This window comes from Brassica napus, chromosome C2 (assembly GCF_020379485.1).
Source record: "Brassica napus cultivar Da-Ae chromosome C2, Da-Ae, whole genome shotgun sequence".
NCBI classification, from domain to species: Eukaryota; Viridiplantae; Streptophyta; class Magnoliopsida; order Brassicales; family Brassicaceae; genus Brassica; species Brassica napus.
Genome location: NC_063445.1, coordinates 12,973,864 through 13,000,460, shown reverse-complemented (window position 1 = coordinate 13,000,460; position 26,597 = coordinate 12,973,864). Strand labels below are relative to the sequence as shown.

The 26,597-nt window shown below is 31.3% G+C and overlaps 3 protein-coding genes across 6 annotated transcripts; 2 read left to right on the top strand and 1 right to left on the bottom strand.

The window, feature by feature from the left end:
- The first annotated feature begins 2,235 nt into the window (after positions 1–2,235).
- Positions 2,236–5,835, top strand: LOC125582192 (proline-rich receptor-like protein kinase PERK15). The gene is made up of 5 exons (XM_048748756.1): positions 2,236–2,372; positions 5,071–5,250; positions 5,326–5,431; positions 5,557–5,718; positions 5,788–5,835. Exons 1-5 carry the CDS (start codon positions 2,236–2,238, stop codon positions 5,833–5,835), a joined length of 633 nt encoding a protein of 210 aa, XP_048604713.1.
- A 4,007-nt stretch (positions 5,836–9,842) lies between these two features.
- LOC106418694 (sec-independent protein translocase protein TATB, chloroplastic) lies at positions 9,843–11,506 on the top strand. Of its 3 annotated transcripts, none has more exons than XM_013859445.3 (6): positions 9,843–10,249; positions 10,332–10,456; positions 10,605–10,664; positions 10,747–10,912; positions 11,025–11,177; positions 11,243–11,506. In XM_013859445.3, the coding sequence occupies exons 1-6, from the start codon at positions 10,060–10,062 to the stop codon at positions 11,278–11,280; spliced, it is 732 nt and encodes a 243-aa protein (XP_013714899.2). In that variant the 5' UTR covers positions 9,843–10,059; the 3' UTR covers positions 11,281–11,506. The 3 variants fall into 3 exon arrangements, with proteins under 3 accessions (XP_013714899.2, XP_013714898.2, XP_013714900.2); XM_013859444.3 differs by having other exon boundaries at positions 9,881–10,249; positions 11,022–11,177; XM_013859446.3 differs by having other exon boundaries at positions 9,890–10,249; positions 11,028–11,177.
- Positions 11,507–12,188: 682 nt separating this feature from the next.
- LOC106417697 (protein DETOXIFICATION 16-like) lies at positions 12,189–15,369 on the bottom strand. Of its 2 annotated transcripts, XM_048747538.1 has the most exons (9): positions 15,035–15,156; positions 14,919–14,956; positions 13,620–14,164; positions 13,421–13,507; positions 13,230–13,286; positions 12,913–13,151; positions 12,705–12,823; positions 12,510–12,596; positions 12,189–12,423 (listed from the first exon to the last, which is right to left on the bottom strand). In XM_048747538.1, the coding sequence occupies exons 3-9, from the start codon at positions 14,162–14,164 to the stop codon at positions 12,340–12,342; spliced, it is 1,218 nt and encodes a 405-aa protein (XP_048603495.1). In that variant the 5' UTR covers positions 14,919–14,956; positions 15,035–15,156; the 3' UTR covers positions 12,189–12,339. The 2 variants fall into 2 exon arrangements, with proteins under 2 accessions (XP_048603495.1, XP_013713920.2); XM_013858466.3 differs by lacking the exon at positions 14,919–14,956 and having other exon boundaries at positions 15,035–15,369.
- Between the last annotated feature and the right edge of the window lie 11,228 nt (positions 15,370–26,597).

Here is a 26,597-nt window from a genome sequence, read left to right as displayed (position 1 = left end):
GATAATAAAGATTTGATAAAAATTAGTGTATTCTTTATCATATTTATTTAATTTCAAATTAATAAAATAAATTAAACAATTACATTAACCGTATAATAAAAATTTAGATTTTTCTGTGTATGTTATATTTTGATTTTTTCTAAACGACTATAAATTACTAAAACTGTTAAAAGTCTCACATTCAAATTTTTGTGATCAATGATTTAATTTTTTTGTTATGATAAAATACAAATAATTACAATTTTTTTTGTTATGATAAGTGTAAAAGATATTATATATATATATATATATATATATATATATTAAAATTAACCTATATATCATATAAAATATATAAATATTTTAATTTTGAAATTTACTTTGAAGAAATATTTTTGGTAAAAGCTATTGAACAAATATTGACAACTTAATATTTAAATTTTAAACTTAGCTTTGAATTTTTTAATAATTTATATATTACTAAAACTATTAATCACACAATGAAAATTTTGTTATCTGTGATTTAAAATTTTTGTTATAAAAATATACAAATAAAAAAACATATGAGTAGAAAGCTTCGTTTAATATATATATATATATATATATATTAAACGAAGCTTTCTACTCATATGTTTTTTTATTTGTATATTTTTATAACAAAATATTCATTAATCCAAATATTCACTTTTTCTATTTTATATGGTATATAATTAAATTTAAATGACATTAACATATATATATATATATATATGTTAATATATATATATATATATATATATATATATATATGTTAATGTCATTTAAATTTAATTATATATCATATAAAATTGAAAAAGTGAATATTTGGATTAATGAAATTTATTTATGTGGTCACATCAATTTAATTATATATGTAATAGTTATTGATTTTTTAATTATTTAATATATATTTATTATTTTATAAATATGTAAAAGAACATATAACACATAAAAATAGTATATATAATGTACGTCCCACGCAAGGCACAAGTCTTAACCTAGCATTGTAAGTATAGTTTACAGGTCACAAAATCGAATGATGTTAAGAGGAAACCAATATTGAGAACTTCCTTATAACTTAAAAATCATGATTGTTTGGTGGACATCCAAAAATATTACAGTCATGACTCTGGAACATTCACGGCCAATAGAAGCACCATGAACGATCATATGTGCGTACATTTGTGGTTTTTACATGTCACATGTGAAGTTCCTCTTTAACAACAGCATCATAATCTCATCTTTCTTTAAAAATGAATATTATTTTACGCAACCAAAAACTTTTTTACAATTTCTACAACACGTGGGAACAGAAATTCACACAGTTGAGTTTAGTTAATGGAAAGAAAAACATAAATTTTACGCTTTCTTTGAGGTTCCATTCTCTGCAAAACCAAACGATAAGCGATCAAATTTTGAATGAAAAAGGAAGTAAAACAATACAATTTTGCGAGCAAAGAGAAAGATGCTATTATTTCGAATCTGCATATGAACATTGCGATTGTTACAACAAGTTGTAAAAGCTACGGCCGCAAGAGCTGTGAGTGAATTCTTTCGTTCTAACTACATAAAGCTTTAAAAAGCCAAGTAAACAACAATGCAATCTGGGTCAACTTTCATTTCGAATTGTAAGAGGGCTTTCATCGTGTAGTCTGTTTTACGACTTAAACGTTTTTACAACTTTAATCAGAGGGATTGTCGGTTTTTCCGATATACGGTTTTTACGTCTTTGTCAATGAAATTATTAAAATCAATTTATTTTGTCAAAAGCACAATGGTGTTATGTTAACCATCCTCGGCTAGACGTTTGACTTAAATTATCACGAGAAAACAATGTTTTGCTTATTTTTCTCGTAAAATCTCAACGAAAACTCTGATTACGACGAAAGAAAAGATATTTCGAACAAAATCCAATCTAGAACATGAAGTACAATTGATATGACAACCAGAAGCTTGAGAGGCGATGCAAGAGCACGAAGAAGCTTGACGGGCGATGCAAGAGCCTCCCAAGGCGAAGCAAGAGCGCAAAGAAGCTTGATGGGTGATGCAAGGGCCTTGAGAGGCGAAGCAAGATCTGAGAAGCGATGCAAGCCTTGAGAGGCGAAGCAAAGAAAGCTTTGAGAGGCGAAGCAGTAAACTTTAGAAGCAAAGTAAGATCACAAAGAAGCTTGACGGGTGATGCGAGAGCTTAAGATCTGAAGCAAGAGCCTTGAGAGGCGATGCAAGCCTTGAGAGGCGATGCAAGCCTTGAGAGGCGAAGCAAGAGCCTTGAGAGGCGATGCAAGAGCCTTGAGAGGCGAAGCAAGAGCCTTAGAGGCGATGCAAGCCTTGAGAGGCGAAACAAGAGCCTTGAGAGGCGAAGGAAGGCTTGAAAGGCAAAGCAAGAGCCTCAAGGGGCGATGCAAGACCTCGAGAGGCGATTCAAGACCTTGAGGGGCGAGTCAAAGAGGAAGAGGAAGGATGAGAGGCGAAGCAAGAGTGTGACGAAGGCTTGAGCTCTTATCAAGCAAACCTTACGAGTCAAGCAGCAGGTTTCGTCAGGCCTTTACAAGGAAACATAGCATTGAAGATCAGGTGTTCATCACATGAAAACATTGAGGACCCAATGAATTGACCTTCTATGATCAGCTAGATTTATAATTCACTTTTGTTTGTTTTTATGGAACAGTCACTACAATCTTGGTGTGACAAATACAAGCAACTGTGAAACAACATCAACGGGTTCTTCCCTGGATGCATGGTCTGGAAAAATACACATCAATGTATATGTATATGTGTTATATAGTTCACATATCATGCTTGTGCCATTTGGTTTTTGCAAGAGAACAATAGTTCATGATTACAAAACACTGATATACATAATTAAGGCTGTAATGTCACTCCACATTATTACGTTTTGCTCCTAAAATGTGTAAATATTTTTGAAAATTTTAAATACAAAATTTGTGGGAACATTCTTTAAATTTATTTTAAAATACGGTAGAAACTTAGTAAGATTATGATTAAATTCTCTGGACTAGAACTGGATTTTGAAGCAAGTAGTGCTCTGCATTTGTATATCTATCAAGGTATTATTGATTTTTTAAGATGTGTTTGTGCATATATTCACATGTAATGAATCCAATTCCAAAGAATGGCTTCTAAGACTTCCCATTGCATACTCTGAACATCATTTTTAATTACTAAGTCTCTCTACACATAATTTCTTAAAGCTCTACTACAAATCTGCGGTAAGTATATCTCTAATAGATATAACAAGTTGTATGGATAGGTGCATAAACAAAACAGACAAAAAAATTTCAAACTTAATTGCAAAAAGAAAAAAAAACAGAGTTATTGCTTATTGCAACAACAACAATATTGACTTCTATGTAATTTAAACAGATATGAAAAACATTGAGTATGCCTGATCCAAAATGTTGGATTTGTTTGAAATGGACATTGCATAACAGGAATACAAAGATTAAGAAAGGTTTGAAAAAAAACCTCATCAAGTAGTAGTTAACATATATATATTAAATAGCTAATATTTATATTATTCACTATACTAAAAAAAAATCTATTATATAGTAAAATTAAGTATATTGGCTAAAAATCCTAAATTGTATGTCAGGATAAAGTTTGTATATTTGTGATAAATCTTTCCAGTCACATAAATGGCTGCAAGCCTGAAAATTTATTAATAAACCAAATTAATAAGTATTACACAATATGTATCATCTCATAATTAATATAATTTTATAGAACATTTAATTTTAGGATCTATTCATTTTAAAAAGTTTTCATCATATTTTACTCTTCGCAAATAACATTGAAAAGGTAATAATACAATCTGTACTAATAGAAGGAAAAAACTTGACCAACAATTTCATTTTATAATGAAAATGGTAATTCCAAATAATAAAAGAATAATGCAGTATATAAAATAAACTTAATCAGGAAAAATATCTATCGACATCAAGACTTAATATAACATATCTAAAAAATAAATTACACTATTTAGTTATTCTCAAAATTATAAATCAACAACATACAAATGTTTAGTAACGGCATTAATATACTTCTAATAACAATATAATAATAAAAGTAAAAAAAAAAATCAGGAATCTAGGAAACCAGACATAATGTTGGAGTGAGCTAGCCATTATTTATGAAATAAACACAAAGACTTACCAAATAAATAATGTCAGTATACTCAATAAACAAGACATAAATAATAGAATGGCAAAAAAAATGATGTCAGTATACTCAATAAACAAGACATAAATACGAAATATCCAAGGTTAAAATTATGTAAAAAAAAATATATCCAAGGTTAACAAACACGCGCCTGTTCAAAACCTCTTCCACGTTTTTTTCAGGATTTCATATTTGAGCATTTGTTTCAATTGGTCTGTTACAAATTTGAAACATTAAAAATATAACTTTTAACTTCAACTAGTTTGAAAATATAACTTTTAACTTCAACTAGTTTGAAAATATTATAATTTATATATAAGGGTGAAACATCAAATATAGTTGATGCTTTATTATTGCATCATCCAGTGAGTTGTTTAGTCAAACATATGTAAAATAATTTAGACCATTACAAAACTGACAAAAATAAAGTATTAGTTTATTTTGATTGTAAAAACGTTTAAAACAAACATATAGACTAATGTAAAATTGATTAAATTTAGTTTTATTTTTTAAGAGTAGAAAAGATGACTTAACTAATATTTTAATTTTAGAAACATTAAATATATTACTTTTAACTTCAAATAGTTTGAAAATTAGTCGTAAAGTTTCTATAATTGTTGTAAAAATAACTGATGAATATTTAGTAATAACAAATACTTGTGGAATTATATATGTAATTATCACATTAACTTCATCAACACATATTATGCATCTTCTTCGGCCACTTCTTATTTTTCTCATTATTATTATGTTTTTTTATTAATGTTTTGCTAATCTTTTACTAATTTTTTACATATTTTTTGCTAAATATTTAGTAATAACAAATGATTGTCATACTTGCATGAAGATTGTAAGTAATGTTGCTTGTCTTTGGGTCCAAGTATTTGTCTGTAGCTGTCAAAGATTTATTGTTCCGTTTGGTTCATGTAAGCCTAAGATAATACATCGCGATATAAAGGCTGCAAATATTCTCATTGGCGATAGCTATGAGGCAAAGGTAGCAGATTATGGGCTCACTCGGTCTACTTTGGACTCTGATTCCCATATTTCAACTCGTATTATGGGAACATTCGGGTATGTGCTCTTACTAAATTTAACTATGCGAGAAACCATAAACATCTATTGACTCGTGATTTTTTTTTGTTACAGGTACTTGACTCCTGATTATGCTACTTTTGGACAACTCAGTGAAAAGGCAGACGTGTTGTCCTTCAGAGTGGTGCTGCTCGAGTTGATAACCGGACGCAAGCCTCTGGTTAGATAGCGGTCTTCTGCTGATGATGATGATGTTTTAGTTGATTGGGTTAGTTATCTCTTGTTTTCCTTAAACACTCAATTCCTCAGTTTTTGAATAAGTTTCTAAAGTTCACCAAATTCTAGGCAAAGCCTCTGATTGTACAATCTCTAAAGGATGGCAACTTTGATGGTCTTGTTGACCCGCGGTTAGCGGATAGCTTGGATGCCAACGAAATGATGAGAATGGTTTCTTGTGCTGCTGCTAGTGTCCGTACTTCAGCGAAACACCGCCCAAAAATGAACCAGGTACTGTTTTTTTTAATATATGAAACCTTTTTTGCAGCATTTAACTTTGTGACTTGGGGTCATTTGCAGATAGTTCGAGCTTTTGAAGGAAATTTGTCTCTGGATGACCTAAATTAAAGGAGTCACTACAAGAAAACATTGATATTGTGACTACAATTGGAACTATGGTTGGTAGTTGCAAAGATGTGATAGTAACTTCTAACCGATTTGTAATTAATATGCAACTATGTGTAATGAGTTGCACATTGGTTGCAATTTTGCGAATAAAACATGTAGTAACTCTCTTGCAACTAAATTATGTAGTCACAATTAGTAATAAAAAGAGCAACATTTGTGTAACTAAAATCTATAGTCTTAAATGAATAGCTATAAATCAGTCACTTATATAATTTAAATATCGTAGTTGCAAAATAGTAGCTACATTTTTGTTATATGCTTGTGACTCTAATCAAAAGTATATCATTTTTTATTAGTATGTGTACTAAATTTGTGACTATTTTGCGACTTCTGACTACCAGGAGTGACAAATTTGTGACACTTTTTGACTGTACTAAAAAGAGTAACAATTTAGTAGCTAATCATTGGTATGGAAAAACATATCACACAAAGTTTGTATGTACTGAGATTGTAAGCGTTTTGCTACTAAAAACTCGGTAGAATCACTAATTTGTGGCAAATTTTCACTGAGCTGTGTGGAAACAATTTCAAGTGATGTGTAGTTTAATGGCTATGACTTATTTTCACATGTAAAAATAATTCTCATGTCAGAATATAGTAAAAATATAGTTGTTATGTTTGCTACATATATATAAGTACAATTATTTTGTGTCTTATTTGCAACTTCTAAAAAGTAATTTAGTCATAAAGTAGTAGCAACTTTTATTACTATTTTGCCACTACTGTCATATTTATTTTAATAATTGTCTAAAATACATTATTTCACATTTGGTTTACTATATAATTTTTTTTTTGATAATCCAGGAGTTCTCCGCTTCGCGGGTCATTCTCCTGAGCCCGGTCAGGCAGCGATCCACTTCACCCGGGAGGGCTTTACCTGGGCTGGATCGAATCCAATACCGCTTTGGTGTCCAGAAGAAGTAGGGTAGTTTCCGCATGGGGGAGAATCGAACCCGGATGGTGGTTGCCACCACAGGCCGTCCTACCACTTGGACTACCTCGTCCGGACTTGGTTTACTATATATCATTAGAGAATAATGTAAGAAACCCAAATATGAATATATCTTTTTATAAATTTGAGTTACTAATAAATTTTAAACATTCACAAATATTCACAAACATGTATCATCCATTTGTATTACATTCATGTATTCATGTATAGTAATTTTGATTTGGCTTAAATTTATTCAGTTTGATTGTCTTACACTAATGATTCAAGTTATTTTTATTTAATATACAATCATATACAATCATGTCTTCTTGCATATAAGTTTTAAAATCAAAAGGAATAACATTTAGAGTTTAGAGTTTCTTTAGCTACTAATTTGTGACAGCAAAACTAATAAAAGTTAGAAAGTAGTTGCAAATAGTTATTACTACTTTGCCACTGCAATCGTATTTGCTTAAATAATTATCCAAAATACCATATATTTTTAAATTGTTTTACTTTATATCTTTAGTAGATAAAAGAAGAAACCCAAGAGTGATTATATCTTGATAAATTTGTACCATCGATAGAATTTGGACATGCACATCTTCACAAAACCCATGCTACCCATTTGTAATACATTCATGTGCAATGATTTAGATTTGGGTTTTAAAAAAAAATCAATTAGATTATTCTACATTAGTGATTTGATAAGTTCTCAAATTGATATGTAATCATGTCTTCTTTTATATACAAGTTCTTAAAAGCATATAAATGATATTTACGGTTTAGGGTATTGTTAGCCAACTAATTTGAAACTGTAAAACATGATGGGTTACAAATAAGTTGTAGATTTTATTTTATTTTTCTTTTACAATATGTCATTATTTTGCACTATTTTTATTTAACAAAATTATTTTAATAGAAATTATAATTCCAAATGTTTTTATATATTTTGTGAATTTATAAAACTTATTTTTATTTGCTTTTAAGGGGTGCTAAAATTTTGGAATTAGAAAGAATTATGATCCACACCTATACTATTTTAATTAAGATAAGTGAAATTTATATCTGAATATTTTATTAAAATTTTAATTTTAATTTTTTTTGTTATAACTGCATAGTTTAGTTTTTGATCTAAATTATAAATAGAAGATGCAACTTTATTTTTGTGATATATGTTTGTGTTTGTGAAAAATAATTTAAAATATATACTACAAAGTTTTATGGAGTAAGAGAAAACAAATATATGATTTAACAAAACATGAAGTTATTCTCAAAAATGGTAGAAGAAGAAGACCAGACATGTTGTTGACTATAACATTATTTTGTTCGAAAAAGTCATAAATGTTTAAAAATATGGTTAATGTTAAGAATATTTACCATTAACAATATAGAAATAAAATTTCTATGTATATAAAAATGAAAACAAACATCTACGCGGTTGCGCGGATCAAGATCTAGTATATATATACTATTAAAAATGAAGTACAAATACGAACTAACCCGTAAAACATCCTTTTAATTACTTCTAATGCCACTCCTATTTCTACTCTTAACCATTATTAATTTTAATAAATGAACTTACAAACAACATAATAAATATCAGTTTCCTTAAAAATTGTATTAGTTACATCATGTTACCTAATATTTAGCTAACAAAAAAAAATTGCAATTTTTCTTTGCCTAAAAAATATAAAATATAAAAGTAAAAATATGAACATTTTTGGATCAAAGGAGGAACCACTGTGATCTAGAGCTATACCCTCAAAAACATAAATTATGTGTACGTTAAGTAACCTTTGTTGAAATATTTTGCTCCAATGAACTTCTTAATAATTTTTTTTATGATATAGACTATAGTAGCAAAACAAGAAATATAAACAGACTAAGGATGTAACAGTAAGAGAGAAGATGTGAACCTGTTGCAAGGAACCTCACGGTGGCAACTGCCTTTCCACCTAACCGGAACACCTCCATATTCTTCATCGCTGAAGCTTTTTGATTCAGGCCACACACCCTCAACGACATACATATTTTAAATCTTCCAAAGTTATTTAGAACATATATAGAAAACGCCCGGTTTACATATCATATTAACATGTATATAAGTGAAAACAAAACCCATGCGGATGCACAAATCAAATTACAATATCTAATTAAGATAGAAACATAAAGATACTTAATACCATTTTTATACATACTAATTATAAAATTACCTAAAAATTTATAAACAAACAGAATAAAATACTTATTTTGTAAATGTTTATCTCAGTGCATGAACACGAGAGATTTACCTAGTATAAAACGGGAGAATTACCTAGTATAAATTGAATACTGAAGAAAAGAAGAGAAGTTGCAGATAGCAGTCTAAGACCAAGCTTAATCATAGATAAGGAATTATACAAATCTATTTCTTATGGTCAGAGTTTTGTAATTCTAAAATATGTATTAAATTATATAAGTTAATATTTGATAAATTAGTGAATCAGGAAATTAATAAATTTCTCTTGTCTCAGGTTTGAACTTTTCAAAATATGACAAAATTTAGCAAAACAAAAGTATTTTAAGACTCTTCAGAAAAATATAAGATCATATTAAAATCATAAATTTATGACTATCTTATATATAAGTTTTATAACCTTAAATGAACGTAAAACAATTTTTTTATTTTTTTATTTTTCTATAAAATGAATTTCATTTCTAATATTAGTTTTCATTTCAATGTTTCAAATAATCTAATAAAATAGATGAAATTCAAATCTAAAATTTATTAATCAATATGTAATATCGTAAACTAAATATATTTTTATTTTTTAAATAAAAATATAATTTTTTAAAATAATTTATAATTTATAAATTAATAAATTATTGATACTATTAATTTATATAGAGTTTTAGTTTTATAATCAAAACTTTAATTGGAAATGTTAGTGGGAAATCAGCTAAAGCCCGGCTAAACGAACCTAGGCCTGTGAATAACTTATTATCCGTCTGTCTTTACGGCCCATTTCCTTGCAAAAGAAAAAGATTAGAAATACAAGACTTGTGTGTTTGCTACTTTCTCATTCAAATATTCCCCATAGGATAATTAAGATTTCCATTTTATCCATTTCATTTAGTTTTTCTAGCTAATGGACATGGATTGGTCCTGATGAAGGTGAGGGAGCGAGTTGTGTCTTAAGATTCTTCGAAGCTACACAGACAACAACTGTAATAAAATTTTGAAGCTGCCCATGGCCATGGCCTTTCAGATTATAGCATCTTCTTCACCAACGATTACAAAGTCTCACCTTCCCCCTTCTTACAAAACTTCGAAACCTTATCTCTCTTCATGTTTTTCTCTCCTGGGTTCTTCTCGTTTCTCTCCTTACATTGGTCTAAAGCACATGGGCATCTCAATCTCGCCGAAATCTTCAAACCCAGGTCTCGAATTTCTCTATATCACCACAAAGTTGATTCCTTTTTTTTGTGAAAATATGTTCAGTTTGTGTAATTTGTTGTGCAGAGAAGAAGAGAAGATGTAGTAAGGGTATGGTGATTCGTGCGTCTCTGTTTGGAGTTGGAGCACCTGAGGCTTTGGTTATTGGTGTTGTAGCTTTGCTAGTCTTTGGTCCTAAAGGCCTCGCAGAGGTTAGTAGTGTCTTGTGTAGATTTCTAGACGATTATTTTGGTTCTTAGCTTCTTTAGGGTTTAAGCAACTTATTGAATTGGTACTGTTTAAGTTCGATATGGATGAGCTTTTGTCTTAATCGAGTTTGTATCGCTATGGTCCGTGCAGGTAGCTCGAACTCTTGGGAAAACACTGCGTACATTTCAGCCCACGATTAGAGAGCTACAGGTTTGTTTTGATCTCAAGGCTCTTAGGAAATGAAAAATGAGTTTTTATTTTTTTGATTTGCTTACATTGACTTTTTCTATAGGATGTTTCAAGAGATTTCAAAAGCACCCTTGAGCGTGAGATTGGCCTCGATGAAATCTCAACACCAAATGTATACAACCAGAACAGAATGAACACTGGTACTACTCCTCCTCCACCACCAACACCAGTTCCTAGCACTGAAGATCCTGTGACTGCAAGTGACCCCAGTGAGTGGTCTATGTCTACTTTGAGATGTTAAATAAGTAGTTTCATTTGTCTAGACACGAGCTGTTCCATGCATGGGCTAATATGAAGGTGATTTTCCTTGAAAATAAGAAGCAGATGATGCTCAATCACCAAAAGCTTACACAACCGAGGATTACCTCAAGATTACAGAAGAGCAGCTCAAAGCTTTGTCTCCAGGTGAAGCAGGCGATCAAACTCAGACTCAAGAAAAGCTACAAACATCTACCGAAGAAAGCCAACCCAAAGGTAAAGTGAATGAACAGCAAAGCAAGAACTTTCTCATCTCTTAAATTTAAATCGGTTTGTTGCAGGTACATCAACGGCAACATCCCCTCCAAGACAAGATTGAAAAACACCAAAAACTGACTTCGGGAGGGATTTATTTTTTGATCTGCCAAAAGAGATGAAGCTATTAGCTCTCAGGACATTTTCACAAAATATTATGTGCAATCTTTAATATGGATTCAGAAAATGACTCATTTCTGTGTTTATGTTCCATTAGTTGCCTTCTTAATGATAAATGACGCAGACTCGTAGAGGCACGGAGATGAGAAATATTTTTGTTTCCACCAGCATTGCCGAGACTTTCTTAACCAGGGATGGGATTGTTTACGTAGTTGATCTTGGCTTCTTCACGCAGAAGTGTTACAACCTATGCACTCGTTTCGAGTCCTTGTTTGTCTGACCAATATCCAAGTTATATGCTGACCAGAGAGCCGGCCACACAGCCTAGAAAATGTTTCAGGCTTTACACAGAAAATTTCCTTAGTTCAATTACGAATATTTCCTTGTGCAGCTCCAGTACAAGCATCTGAGAGTTTTTGTTTCTTCTTTAGATAATCTTTAGAAGTTGGTTCGTATATGTGCCAAAAAGGTAGATTCAGATGGATACAATTTTCAAGTTTCTTGTGTGTTTACTGAAGAGTAGTGTAGATTTAGATAGTTATTCCTATGGAGTTAATTTAACTGCCCTAAACATCTAATAGAAAAGACTTGAGCATCTAAGACTTAAACATCTTAGTATCTTGATGTGATCAAAGCACAACCTTAAATGCCCTAAGCATCTAATAGAAAGACAAGCAATGAGCCGTAGCCCGTAGTCTAGGTTATTTCCGAAAAGTACCCGATAGAAAAGCAATTGCACTTTCGCTCACTAAAAGTTCTGATGAAATGAAAACTTTGGAAGTCTATGTAAACCTAATATTTAAATCTAACATAATAATACAATAACATGAAAATTAGTATAGATCCAAGTTATAAGGATTTTAATTTTCTAAAATCAAAAGCTTAAAATTTTGAATATATAAGTGACAAACATGGACTTGTTATATATTCGAAGAAAGCATTTATTTTTTTATTTAAATTAATCAAAATGTATAATTAGTGATCTCCATAGTTATAAGGTTTCTTAGAAGACAACAGTTGAGTCGTTATCGGTTGAAGCATCCTTCACATCTGAAGAAGACTGAACTCTTTTTGTAGCTTTCTCGGCCTATCCATTAAATTTAAAAAATTATCAAATATTAATTATATGGATGCAAACACTAAAAAGGGAACAACAACGTTTTTTTTTCTTACCTCTTCATCCCAATTTGTAAAGATGGTGACGAGTGAAAGACATATAACTTGAACAACCATTGCGAATATGATTCCAAGCCAAAGCCCCTTCAAGTCAAATATGATTAGTACATTTTTATTTGTTTAGAGTTAAAATTAATCGGTTAATTTGGAGAAACGAAATCTGAAATATGAGTTTATTTAAGATTAATTTACCCGACCACGAAAGTGAAAGTGAAAACCAAGTAACAAGCCGGAAGGTAATCCAAACAAATAATATGATCCAAGATTCACCAATGCTCCTATCTTTTGCAACCCACATCCTCTAGCGACCCCTATTAACCATTAAAATATCAACAAAATAAATAGTGATAACCAGAGTTAACCAAGTGCCAGTGATTGCAAGCAAAGGGGAAAAATGAACCTGAGAGAACACATTGAATACTGTCTATGAAATTGCCTAAGGCGAGAATCGGCATCATCGAGGCTATGTAAGTGACTACTTCTGGTTCACTACTGTAAGCCATTCCCCATAGATTCCTTACCAATATCAAAATCAATCCAATCACTATACTTTCTACAACTGCTAAGCAAATGACCACATGCACTGCAAGCTTAGCCACTCTTGGATTTCCTGCTCCTAGCTCATTTGATACCCTGGTGCTGCAAGGATTTTAAAGGAAATTCAATGTTTTGTGTAATAAGTTTGATGTTTACATGATTTAGTTTATATATGTGTACCTTGCAGCGCCACTAAGACCAAACGGGATCATCCAAACTATTCCTGATGTATTAACGCTGCACATGAATATATTATTACTCAATTTTGTCACGCCAAAATTTAGTTAAATACTCTTAAATCCGGAAGATAAGAATATTGTATTGTTTTGTCCAAAAAAAAAAGAATATTGTATTATATACTTTGTTCTTACCAGATTGAGAGAACAGAAGTTTCAATAACTGGGTTTGGAAGAAGACCAGATAAGAGAACAACAAGCTCATAGGACCACATCTCCAAGCTGCACTCAAACAACATTATATAAGAAAAATAAATAAGAATTGCTAGTTAAGAGATCCCCTGTGTAATTGAGTCATTTAAAAGTCTCTCTCTTTTCTTTTTTTCTTACTTACCAGACCATAAGTGCAGAAGGAATCGCTAGTCTCGTAAAAGGGATGATGTCTCGTAGAGCCTCCTTAGAAAAACCGGTCCAAGTCAGTGAGCAAGAAGACGATAGCTTGACGTAGGAGAACAGGAGAAGGGCATTCAGCCAATACGAGATAGAGTTAGCCACAGCAGCTCCCTTAAACCCTAAACTTGAGTTCAGAACCAAGACCCAACAAAGGAGGATGTGAAGACAAGTGGTGATTCCAGAGCAGAGGACCACAGGAAACACATTGTTCTGTGCCTGTAGAAACCTGTTTAAGCATTGAAGTAGACCGTAGGCAAAGATGCTTGGGATCATGAATGTTGCATAGGAGCCAGCGAGTGAAGCAATGGATTTGTCTTGCCCGAAGAAGACGAGGAAGTGCTCTGTGTTATACCAGATGATGGAGAGAGGAACAGATAGTAGTGTAAGAACAAACATTGCTCTTTGCATTTGTATCCCCAACATTCCGTACTTCTTCGCTCCGTACGACTGGCCACAAAGTGTATCTAACGCACTTGCTGTTCCCATCTGTTCATGAGTAAATGGAGAAAGGTCAGTTTAGTATACTTTTCTTGCTTTACGAATAATCAGTCAACGCAATTTGTTAACTCTATCTAATTTGCACATTCAAAATTTGGATCTGTTGACATCATTCACTTTGACAGTGATGGGTTTTAAGTTTAGGTAGGAAAAGAAAAAGAAAAACAACATATCTAAACGTCTTCAATGGTACACATAAATTTATTCTATATTTCATGTTAAAATAGAATAACTCTATTATAGGAGTTGAATTTGTTCCAATAGTCCACTCTGTGTAAAAGAGTTACTCTATAATAGAAAACAACATTAAGTAACTCTATTATAGGGTGAACCATTGGAACAAATTCAACGCTATAATAAAATTTTATTTTAATGTGCACTATATAAGAAATTTTTGTGTGCGATTGGAGATGCGTGGACCAATTCAAGAAGATTTTGTTGGCGTTTTCAAATTTCCATAAAATGACATATATGTTCTTATTTATTAAATTCAATTGAGTTTAGGTAGGAAAAGAAAGAAAGAAAAACAACAGATCTGAGCAATCATTCAAGAAGATTTTGTTTACTTGGCGTTTTCACTTTTTTTCCATAAAATGACATATATTTTGTTATTTATTAAATTCAATTGAGTGGCAGAAAAGATGTCTACGCGTTTGATATTCAACCAACGTGGCCTGATTAGTCCATTAAAGCTGAATACTAGTATATTATATATTTTTTGGAAGTCAATATCTCCAGTTACCTTATCAAGTTCTAATTTCGACCTTTATTCCTTATTTCCTACGTAAAGATTTTAAGAAATTAAGATACATTATTTAGCAAGAAATCAATATGAGAGTGAATGTGAGGAAAACTTACGAGAAAGCTGAAACCGGTGACAGATGCGAAAGAGGTGGCTAAGGAGGCGGTGGAGAGAGGAAGAGAGCCAAGATGGCCGACGAACATGACGGAGATGACTTGTAGACAATACTGAAGAAGACTCACGCCCATTAGTGGACCCGATAGCCATAGTTGCTTCTTCACTTCTTCCTTCACACTACTTTTCTTTTCTTGATCTTTGAGAAGAGGCCATGACAACACATCCTCTCCTCTTCCCCTCATTTTTATTTATGCAGAGAAATAGCAAATGATATTGACGGAGTAACAACTTTCTTGCCTAGTTTTTAAGGGGTTGTCCATGTGCGACGTGTGGGGATTAGTAATTTTATACTGTTAACATTAAATAGGTCAACTGTAATATCGCGTTACAGAGGACAGGTAGAATAGTGATATATTTATAAATACTCTCCACGTGCGGTGCGTGGTGATTAGTTAATTATGTATAGGTGTTGTGTTCAAAAAAAAGTATAGGTGTTAACTGTAGTATCCGATTAAGAGAAGGACATGCAGCATAGTGATACAAATGTAATAACCATGCCACCACTCAGATTTTCGACTATATTTTAATTTATCTGATTTACTAGTTTAAAATTATTACACAACATTAACTTTTAATCATGTACTGTACCATTAAAATGTTACTTAAATTTTAGGATAACTTAATTACTTCATAAAAATATTTTTGAACTCAGCATCTATATATATATAGATATATAAATATTTGTCTCTCTCCTGTTGCGCCACCTCAGCATCCATGTCAGAAAGTTGAGTCCTGAGAAGCCGACACGTGTCCCTTCTATTAATACTTTGCGTTCATTTATAGAGTGGGCTGCTGCTTTCAGTTTTGTTATAGAGTTGAACCGAAACTGAAAACATTATCGAAGCCCAATATTGACAATCTTGCAATCATCTATTTTTAAGGTTCATGATATTCTTCAAACTCTGATTTGTTAAACCGACCATGGAGTTTCGGATAGGTTATGAGAGACGAATTTTACGGCCAATCTTTGGTAAGAGATGTCATTTGTGTCGATTTGTATGTATTCCTTCTCGACGGCAAAGGGAAACCGGACCGTTAAGGGATGCATTCAATGTTGCCATTGACAACCTTCTTAATTACCCACCCTTCCATGTTTTCTCATTCAATGAATATCTTTTTTCTTCCAGTCAGTGAATCTTCTGCTATAAAAGGTGAGCTTGGAACCCGTGAACATCATCATTTCATTCCACACAACCATAAAAAAAATTCTTTGAGCAGAATGTGAAAGAAGAAGGAAGAGAGGCGTACATGAGTCTCACTGGAAGAGCCTAAGCTTGATGGTCCAAGTTCGCCAGAAAATAAATTGGAAGCTCAGATCTCGAACCTTGATTTGGTTGGTCAGACTGTTGTTCTCAAAGAAGTCAACGAGAGTTACAGGAGAGTTACAGGTCGGGATCGACATCTGAGTCAAATCTAGAAAGGAGAGCTTTGATCGATTAAGGAGGTATGAGTGAGATTCGCGAATCTCTCTCAAGCTGACTCAACCGAATATGGATGTGCTTACCACGGAGATAAAATCGTCGGAGGAATACAAAAATTAGCGACGAGAGACGCATTGGGATCGACTGGATTTTTGACCATCCGGTAAGTCGGGCCTCTATAGACATGACAACAACGGAGTCGCTGATATTGTAATCGCAACAAAATCAGATAAGGAATAAGAAGCTTAGCTTAATTCAATCTCAAATGGAGACTAAAGATTGTTGGAGATGATTAGATTTGGAGTTCTGTTGAGACAAAACAATGGCAACAGATTTGGTGCTAAGATGAGCTTGGAGGTTAACGAAGATGAGGAAAAGATTAGGTATGAAGAATAGAGGAAGACGATTGCTCAAAAAAAAGAATAGAGGAAGACAAAGGAGATTTTGTTTGATTCATGGTGTCGAAAGAGAAAAAAAAATTAGGTTAGAGTTGGTCAGGTAACTGTTAGTGGACCTCGGCTCTAGCTTTATTACAGCAGTCCACTCGAAAGCCCACTTCTAAATACCTGCACAAAGATGAGTTTGTTAATTTTGTACGTGAAAATAGAAAAATAGGATGCAAGTCATACGAGTTTACGAACTTTAAAAATATATGTTTCTGTTTAAAAGATATTTAAAACATATAGGTCGTACTTTCATAAAGCACATATATGTTTTTTTCCTTAAAAGATATTTAAAACATGTTCACATTTCATCAAATCAAAGTCTACGAAAATTTTAAATAAGTTAATATGTCAGTTTTTTTTTAAATCATTAAAATCAAACCAACAAAATATTAAGAAAAACCACAACAGATAATTAAAAAACATATAAACCAGATATGACAAAAAAACATAAGAACAAAAAAAAGAAAAAAATTTGTATTAATATAAACAAAAAGATTCATTCAAATAAATGTATTAAAAAAACTCATGAATTCCAAAACAAAATTAACCATAGATTCTATACTGATATAATCATAATTGTTTTATATATTTGCACTGCCAGAAGTATAGATGTAATACAAAAAAATGACAAAATAAATAAAAATATAAATAAATTAAGATAACCTAAAACAAAACTAATCGATAGATATATATGCAACACCAAAATAAGTTTAATTATAAAATTTAGTTAATAGCAACAAGATTGGATTGAGTTCCGGACATTAAACAATTTAACACATAAAATAAAAAATATAACAACAATTATAAAAACAAAAATAATAAGAAAATTATTCCCGCGTAGCTCCATTAAAAATATATATTTGAAATTTTGAAATTGTTTTTGGAGATGTTCATAACACGAAACAATTGGTTTTGATTCGTACTCCATTATATGTTCATCTTTTAAATAATAATAGCATAACTATTATATATAACTTTTATATAAACATAAACAAATCATCTTTTTAAAAATGTATTCATCTTTCATATTTTTTTTTCAATTTCGATATTTTGATGTTTTCATTGAATTACAGATAAAGATAATATACTATCATCAAATTCAACACACATTATATATCAAATAATTTAATAAAGTAGGTAAAATTTAACTAATATATAGTATCATAAAGTTATTTTTTTTTGAACAACATAATCAATTATTGTAACATAAGCAAAATATATATTATCACATATAATCTCTCCTCACCTATAACTTTATAAAAGACAAAACTCATTATCATATACATATCTCTTGGAAATGAAAAATTAAAACATAAAACACAAAATCATACAAAATAATAACCTAGATCACAAGTAAAGTATATCCCGCCCGATCCTAGTATATATATATATATATATAAAAGTACAAAGCATAATAAATACCAAATGTTTAATCACATACGATTAATCAGACATTTAACTATTAAAACTTATATTACATTCCTCTTTATATTATTTATCTTACTTTTGTGTCATTCTATTTCTGTTCAAAAAATATATAATAGTCATCATATCATGCATTTAGTAACAACATCTAATTTTTGTATATGTTATCATTCATTTTTGAAAAATAAAAGTAAAAAGAGAGAGAAAAATAGTAACAGCGTAATCAAAATTTTAGTTGAACCTTATAATATATTTTACAAAAATATTATAATATATATATAAGGGTGAAACAGATAAAAGTTGATGTTTTTATTATTCCATCATCGAGTGAGGTTTTTAGTCAAAATATGTTAAATATTTTAGACCATTGCAAAATTGACAAAAATATTTAAAACAAACATAAGCCACATTTGAGAGGCTTTCTACAGCTTTGGTTTAGAGCACACTTGTAGATTTAAAGTTCTGAGTTTCTTTTTTTTATGATTCTTTGGGTACATAAACATTTTATCGATAAACAAATTTAACATTTTATCAAAAAAATCGGAAAAATAAAGTATTAATTTATTTTGATTGTGAAACATTTATAAAACAAACATATACTAATGTACAATATTATTAATTGACTAAACATCAACATAGACTAAACAACTCCCTCGATGACTTAACTAATATTTTAATTTCAGAATTTATTGGATTCATTTTTTAATTGAATCCCACTAATAGAGTGCATGATAAAATATTATGATTAATATTTTAATTTGATTGAAAATTTTCATATAAAATTTAGTTAATAATTAAATATTCAATCGTATGATTGGATGAGTTTTTTTTTTCTTGAACACAATGGAATGAGTTAAATTGATGTTTTTATAACTATAGTCTTCGGTGGGGGTTTTTTAAAGCATGTAAAATATTGTTCATAGTTGAAAACCATGTTTAAATGATAATTTAACTAATTTTGAATGTCAAAAGGTTAAAAACAAACGTAGACCAATGCAAAATAGTTTAATAGAATTGACTACCCCTTTGATTTTCATCAACATATAGAGTGTGATCGGTAGTGTTTAGAGTAACCGAGTGAAATACAAAAAGTGGAATTAGGTGGAAATAAAAACGTGAAAAAGAGAGGAAAACAAAGAAAAACAAGTAACGCTGATAAAACCTAAGAGTAATGTTTAGGCGTAGGCCTGGGAGGAATCGGATAGCCAGACAATTTTAAAAATATCCGGATCCGGATTTTTATCCGGCGGATCCATAATTTTACCATTTTTATCTGGATCCAGGGTTTGCGGATATCCGGGTGTCGGATATCCTTCTAAAACTTATAATATCCGGCGGATATCCGGATCCGGATTTGGATCCTTAAAATAAATAAAAAATAATATTAATATATATAAATTATTAAAAATAATTTAAAAATAAAAATATGTATAATGTTTTTAATTATTTCTATGTATAATATTACAAAATTTACATAAAATTTATATATACTATTATAAAAATGAAAATATATTAAATAAAATTATTTTTTATATATAAATATTACTATTTTTGAAATAGTTATTAATAAAATTTACGGATCCGGATATCCGGGCTAAAAAATCAAGATATCTGAATTCGGATTCGGTTTTGACGGATCCAACATTTTACTATCCGGATCCGGATTCGGCTTTTCCGGATATCCAGATTTTTGGATCGGATCCGGATCGGATCACGGATCGAATCCGGATCTCGGATAAAAGTTTCAAGCCTATTTAGGCGTATATTTTCCTTTGTTTCAACAGTGAGTGGAGTAAATAAAAGAAAATAAAGTTTTATCTGATTGGTAATATTCTAGCGTTAATAGGAGTAACAACATAAATAGCGTAATCTGTTACGCTAAAACAACCATACAATCACACTCGTAGCTATATTTATAAACTAATTGTAAATTTAATATATTTTCTGTCGACAGTTGTAAATTTAATTATATAAAACGTTTGGATTAATAAAGACTATAGGCGATAGACCATGCCCAAAAATATGGCCCAGACATACATTGATGTGATGCGACTAGGATACGTGTGTGTGCAAGAATGGATGGAGGGAATTCACGTGGCCAGTTGAGAACCTTCAGAGTTATAAATTCTGCCCTACACAAATCCAAAAATAATTCGTCCAACAGAATTCTACTATGAAAATTCCGGACAACCACTAAACTATTAGGTGAACCTGAAAGTAGAAAAATGATTATTCATATCTAAAGAGTTCTTAGAAGTCTACTTATACCTAGATTTCAAAGGTATTCATCACATACATGAATTTGATGATATTTTCATCTCTACCTACCCCAACTTTCAATTTTTTTTTTTTTTTAACCAAGCGCTCGTAGCTTGGTGGTAAAGGAGGTACAACTGTACTGTCCGCCACCCGGGTTCGAATCTTGGCCACAACGGATTTAACATCCCTTCCGTTGGGACGTTGGACCCCTTTCGGAGGGATAGTTGGGAATGAGGATAGTTGGAAATGTGGCTGCCCAGATACCAGAATTATCAAAAAAAAAAAAACTTTCAAATTTTTATTGTATACCAACGTTGATCCACAATCTGTGAGTCAACAGTTAATTGTAACTGCAGCCAACACGATGTCGTTTTAATTTTTTCTTTTTCAAAACGAGTCTTCTTCGTCAGTCCTCCATAACTCCCATGTGTTCTCTTCAGATCCCAACTCTCACCATTTTTGTCAAAGAGAACAACAATTTGATTCGACCCAGTTTCATTGATCCTCAACTATTCACACAGTGGAAAGGCTGGTTTGTACATATCCGAATCCGATGTGTCTTGGGTTGTTTGGTGGTCGTCACCTACTTTCACAGCTCCCTCTGAGTTTTCTCATGTTGCTTCAACGAAGTTCACCGGTTTGGAGCTGAACAGATCCGACTTCCATGAATATGTTTCCTCAATCTCTAAGTTATGGAGCCGTTAGACTATCTTGGATATATTCTAAACAATATATCATATATCTTGTATATAGGAAGTGAATATCGAGTATCTCCTACAATATAGAAAGTACTCATAAAATCTTGTGTTTGAATGTCTTGTGTTTGGATATTTCATCGTTTGAAAAATAATAATTGCTAGATAATGTAACAATCTCATAAAATCATTGTTGATCTATTTGACCAATTGCAAGCATATGCTACTAGTTCAGGCTCATTGGAATTGTATCGCTCTACACCACGGTCAGAATCCATGTCCCCACATTCCCCAAATGCACGAGGTAGAGGATGATCATGTTTTTGTTAAGACACTCAACGGGGACTCAGTTCTCAAAAATATTATAGGTTAAACTAGACTTATCCAAGGAACTATCCGACTCTAGATAGAACGTTAACCTACACAAAACGCAAATTAGAATAGCTACCTCTAAGTCCTACAGAGTCTTTGCCCTATGTTGAACATGTCTGCCGAGTTGACCCGAGTATGAAACCCTCTCACTAGGACCATATCTTTCATTAAATATAGGAAAACAATCCTAATGGCTTTCATTTTTCAAGATGCTCCCTTGCATTACAAGCAATCCAAATCCTAGTCAACCGCCTAATAAAATCTATTATTATAAAACATTGTTTCCTTCCTTCTTAGCCTATCTACGTCACCCGCCAGCTAGGAAAGTCGATGAAGGAAAAGGCGCCACATGTCCAATAACTTAAGCTCTGCGTTTCATTAATTCTCAGTATAATGGGCTTCGTTCATTGGCAGGTATTGGGCTTTTGGACTTCGACAGATTTCTGGCTCGATGAAAGAGATGTGACCCTAACCCTAATATATCGCAGTCGAGAAACAAAGAAGGTCATCTCTCCTCTTCCTGTGACGGCGACCTCTCCTCCTCCTGTGATCGCGACCGATGCCGATGCCGTTTACGATTCTTCTCACCATTTCAAACGGCCTGGGTAAAGGCTTCGTGATTAATCACATTGATTCGCTCGCCCACTACGTCGTCATCAATGCTTCCTTTTGATCTGATAAGCGGTGCTTTCTGTATAAATATGTGTGAGTAGTCCTCTCTTTGATCTCATCTTATTATCGTAACGCTTATATCTCATAAATATGTGTGAGTAGTCCTTTCAATATGTATAAATTTTTTTATGCAAACGTATCTGCTATATAGTTGCAGTGATGAAACTGTCACGTTAAGCTTATTTGACTCGCAAGCTGTTTCTTTCCACAACAACTTGGAGAATTATGTGGTGATCCAAAGGTTATTGTTGATACAAACATAAACCCAAAGCTGATTGGAGGTATTGAGTTGTTTCAATTCTTATGACAGTATGATGTTGTCGCAATCACGTTCTTATAGCCTTGATGCGCTGTGTAGGTCGTTTGTTCTTGAACGCAACGTCAGGGACGCACATATATTTTGATAAGGAGACGAGTGCAGGGGTAGTTCTCTTCTACCAGTAAGTTCATCGTTTATTATATGTGTACGCGTGCATTGGCATTTTTAAATTATTTGACCATTGAATTCATGTATAGGTTGCTCGCTAGGGACACCGGTCTTCCATCTGCCGCACCACTGCTTAGAGGATATGCAAAGGTTGAGCCTCTGAAGATCGCTGATCTCAACAATTTCATCGTCACTGCTCCAACACAGGTAAAACGTCTAGCGGTGTCCTTTCTAGATTTCTGGATGATGTAATTCTCCGTATAAGCTTAGTATACAAAATGTAGGAAATTGACTTCTTATGCACGGGGAGAGTTTCTCGCGTCGATGCAGATAAGGGATGGTGTTATGGTGATTGCTCTAAATGCAGTAGGAAATTGCAGCGCCGTCTCTGCTTTTACATTTGTTCGATGCGCTAATCCTCATGCCGTTGAGGCTCTTCGGTAAGTAGCGTATTCACTACTAAACTATGTATATATCTATACGTATACAACTGCATCTCAATAAGTTGTCCTTCACTTTGCTGTTGTGTTGAGATGGCTATTGCTGATGATACTGCTGAGGGAATATTTGTTTGGTTTGATGGTGTAACGATGAAGCTCCATAACCTCAGAGCGAGGCTGGTCAGATGCTGGTAAGATGAACTTCTGACTACTTGTGTGTTTGTCACCTACCAATTAGTAGCTCACTTTGAAAATTTTCCTGCCAAATAGGTTGAAGAAGGAGTGAACCCTAAAGACACTGGTTTGCCTCCGTTCATTGCAGACATGGAAGGGAAGACCTACACTTTCCAGGTCAGAGTCACTGCGTATAACTTTACAGAGCACCATAAGACGTTCACCATAACACACATCGTTGATGAGATTGACCGTGTGCCATTACTTGACGTCGCCGACGATGTAAGTATATTGTGTGTTATGATGTTTCGAAATTTAGATAGACATGTATATATAACAGACTCAATGTATCAGTGGGATGATGGCGATGATGATGATGACAAGCCAGCTGTCAAGCCACTTCCTGTTGAGGTTCAATCTGGAGGGATCAGTGGTAATGCACATAAGAAGACTGTCGACTCTACTTCCAATGTGTTCAAGAAGACGCGTGTTGCTCGATATGGAGTAACAATTATTTTATGATCAGACTCCGAATTATAATAATACTTATGCATCGTTATTACCTTTCACGTATTTGGTTTTCTCTGTTTTTTCTTTCCCCAGTTTTATGGGCACTCTAATTATGTTTCAGACCATCTTCGTAATATGAGTTTCTTTCTTTTTTGAATCCTCATAATATGAGTTTCTATCTATTATTTAGCGTTTCATTTTAAGTTTATAAACAAAAGACCTTATAACTACTATTTGTTTTTTTTTTGTTGTTGAACATATCTACCATTTACTTTTGAAACGTGAATAGGGATATACACCAAGTAATATATATTGACTTAAAAATAACATCTTTTAGTATTTTTTTTTTTTGAAACTGGGTCTTTTAGTATTATTGAATTAATATTCCAGTACAGTTATATCATATTTTTTTTTTTTGAAAAAAAAGCCAGTTATATCATATTTTCTATACCAAATCGTTATGGTGTTATATATATATATCAGGACCTCAACTCTTAGCTTCAACCTCTTAATAATATTATTGATTAATTTTTTGAGTATAGTTCTAACTTAATTTATATTATTACACGTACATGGTGTTATAGTTTATTTCGTACTGAACAAGTATATACAAGACTGATAGATTCCTTTTTGATTATTCTTCATGTGCTGCAGCGTCTGCAATCCTTAGCCACCTAGACCCTAATATATGAGTCGCATAGTTATACATCAGATCATAATTTGGTATTCACACGCAAGTTCTTTTAATTTCCCGGTCAGATCATAATATACTACAAAATACATGTATTATACGTAAAAATAAATAGATTATAACCTCTCGCGCTCCCCGGTCATTCAATCTGTAACCGTCGAATAAATACACATCGCCAATCAAATACACACGTGTTTGTGTTTATCCATACCTCGCATCTGCAGCATTCTGTTATAACCATATACTATGTTAAACTTGCGCGGAATCAACATTATATATATAAATTATTTTATGTATTAAATATTTTTCATATTATAAAATAATAAATATATATTAAATAATTAAAAGTCAGTAACTATTAAAAATATAATTAAATTGGTGTGAACATATAAATCAATTGTATTAATCCAAAAAAAAAAATTATTTGATAGGATATGTTATTAAATTTAAATGATACTAACATAGATAATATATTTTAGTATATTTTTAATATTAATGTCTATTAAATGATGATTTCTACTCATATAGTTTTTTGATCATTTGTATCTTTTATAGAAAAAAATTTAAATTACTGATAACAAAATTTTCATTGTGGGATTAATAGTTTTAGTAATTTATAATTTAAAAAAATAATAATTTGTCAATGATCGTTCAAATCTTTTATCAAAAAAATTGTTCAAAGTAAATTTTGAAACTAAAATATTGTATTTTATATGCTTTATAGTTTAATTTAAAACAATATATATATATTAATCTTATTAATTAATTAAATTAAACCTTTTACTTATATAATTTTTGTAATCATTTGTATTTTGTCATAACAAAAATTTTAAACCATGGATCATAAAATTTAAATTTGAAACTTTTAACAGTTTTAGTAATTATAGCCGTTTGTAAAAATTCAAAATATAACATATACATAAAAATCTAAATTTTTATTCTATGGTTATTGTGGTTGTTTAATTTATTTAATAGCTTAAAATTAAACAAATATGATAGAAGATACACTATTTTTTATCAAATCTTTATTATTCAAAATCATTAATTGCCATATATACTTTAGTCACATTAGGCAATTCCAAAAATTTTATTTAAGGAAATAATAAAGTACATTAATGATGAATTTATTGTTAGTAAAAAAAAAAACTTATTATATAATTAGATGAACCAACATATTTCTCTAATGATTCTAAGAATCATTTTAGTGATGACATGTGGCTATAAAAAGAAGTTGTAATGCTTCTCAAATAATATATAGGAGATTTATAAATAAATACTATTATTATCTTATAAATGCATCTTACCGCTAATAACCCATACTTTCTCATATTTTATTATGAAAATCAAATTTTATATAAAACAAAATAAATCAAGTATTTTACTGCTAATTGATGATAAGCGTTGATGTGTCAAAACGTAGAGATTATTTGTCATGTTATTGAAATCGTATAAGAAATTATATTCTAATTTATTTGGTTGTGAATATTTTCCTAAGCTATATAAATTAAATTTTAAAAACTAAAATGACTAAAAATGAATTTTTTTTACAACAATATTTGACTAATAAAATATATACATAAATGTGTAAAATAAATACATAGTTTACGCTATAAATAGATTTAAAATCTCTGCAAACCATGTAAAATTTTTAGTATTACGGTAATGAAAATACAAATAGTACCAATTTCTACCAATGGGTCCTATAAATCTTGACAACAAAAATATCATGGTAGTTGATCTTGAATGGAATATAGAAACAATTATGTATTTCTTCCTCGGGAATCTGAAATCCTATGCTTAAGAGTTAAAAACCAAGTAAGAAATGGTTTAAGAGATACTCATATTTGTTCCTAACAAACAATAGAGTTTATTTTACCAAAACAGAGTATCACCCAACAATAAACTTAGAAATGAAACAGATGAACACCAGGAACAACATTTCCAACCTAGGTACACCATTTTCAACCCAA

Coding starts and splice junctions, on each gene's coding strand:
- LOC125582192 (XM_048748756.1), top strand. CDS start 2,236: ATGCAAGCCTTGAGAGGCGAAGCAAGAGCCTTGAGAGGCGATGCAAGA. Junction 5,251..5,325: donor CGTATTATGGGAACATTCGG/GTATGTGCTCTT, acceptor TTTTTGTTACAG/GTACTTGACTCCTGATTATG. Junction 5,432..5,556: donor TAACCGGACGCAAGCCTCTG/GTTAGATAGCGG, acceptor ACCAAATTCTAG/GCAAAGCCTCTGATTGTACA.
- LOC106418694 (XM_013859444.3), top strand. CDS start 10,060: ATGGCCATGGCCTTTCAGATTATAGCATCTTCTTCACCAACGATTACA. Junction 10,665..10,746: donor CCACGATTAGAGAGCTACAG/GTTTGTTTTGAT, acceptor CTTTTTCTATAG/GATGTTTCAAGAGATTTCAA. Junction 10,913..11,021: donor TGTGACTGCAAGTGACCCCA/GTGAGTGGTCTA, acceptor CTTGAAAATAAG/AAGCAGATGATGCTCAATCA.
- LOC106417697 (XM_013858466.3), bottom strand. CDS start 15,277: ATGAGGGGAAGAGGAGAGGATGTGTTGTCATGGCCTCTTCTCAAAGAT. Junction 14,165..15,034: donor TCACCGGTTTCAGCTTTCTC/GTAAGTTTTCCT, acceptor ACTCATGAACAG/ATGGGAACAGCAAGTGCGTT. Junction 12,824..12,912: donor TATTCAATGTGTTCTCTCAG/GTTCATTTTTCC, acceptor AATGGTTAATAG/GGGTCGCTAGAGGATGTGGG.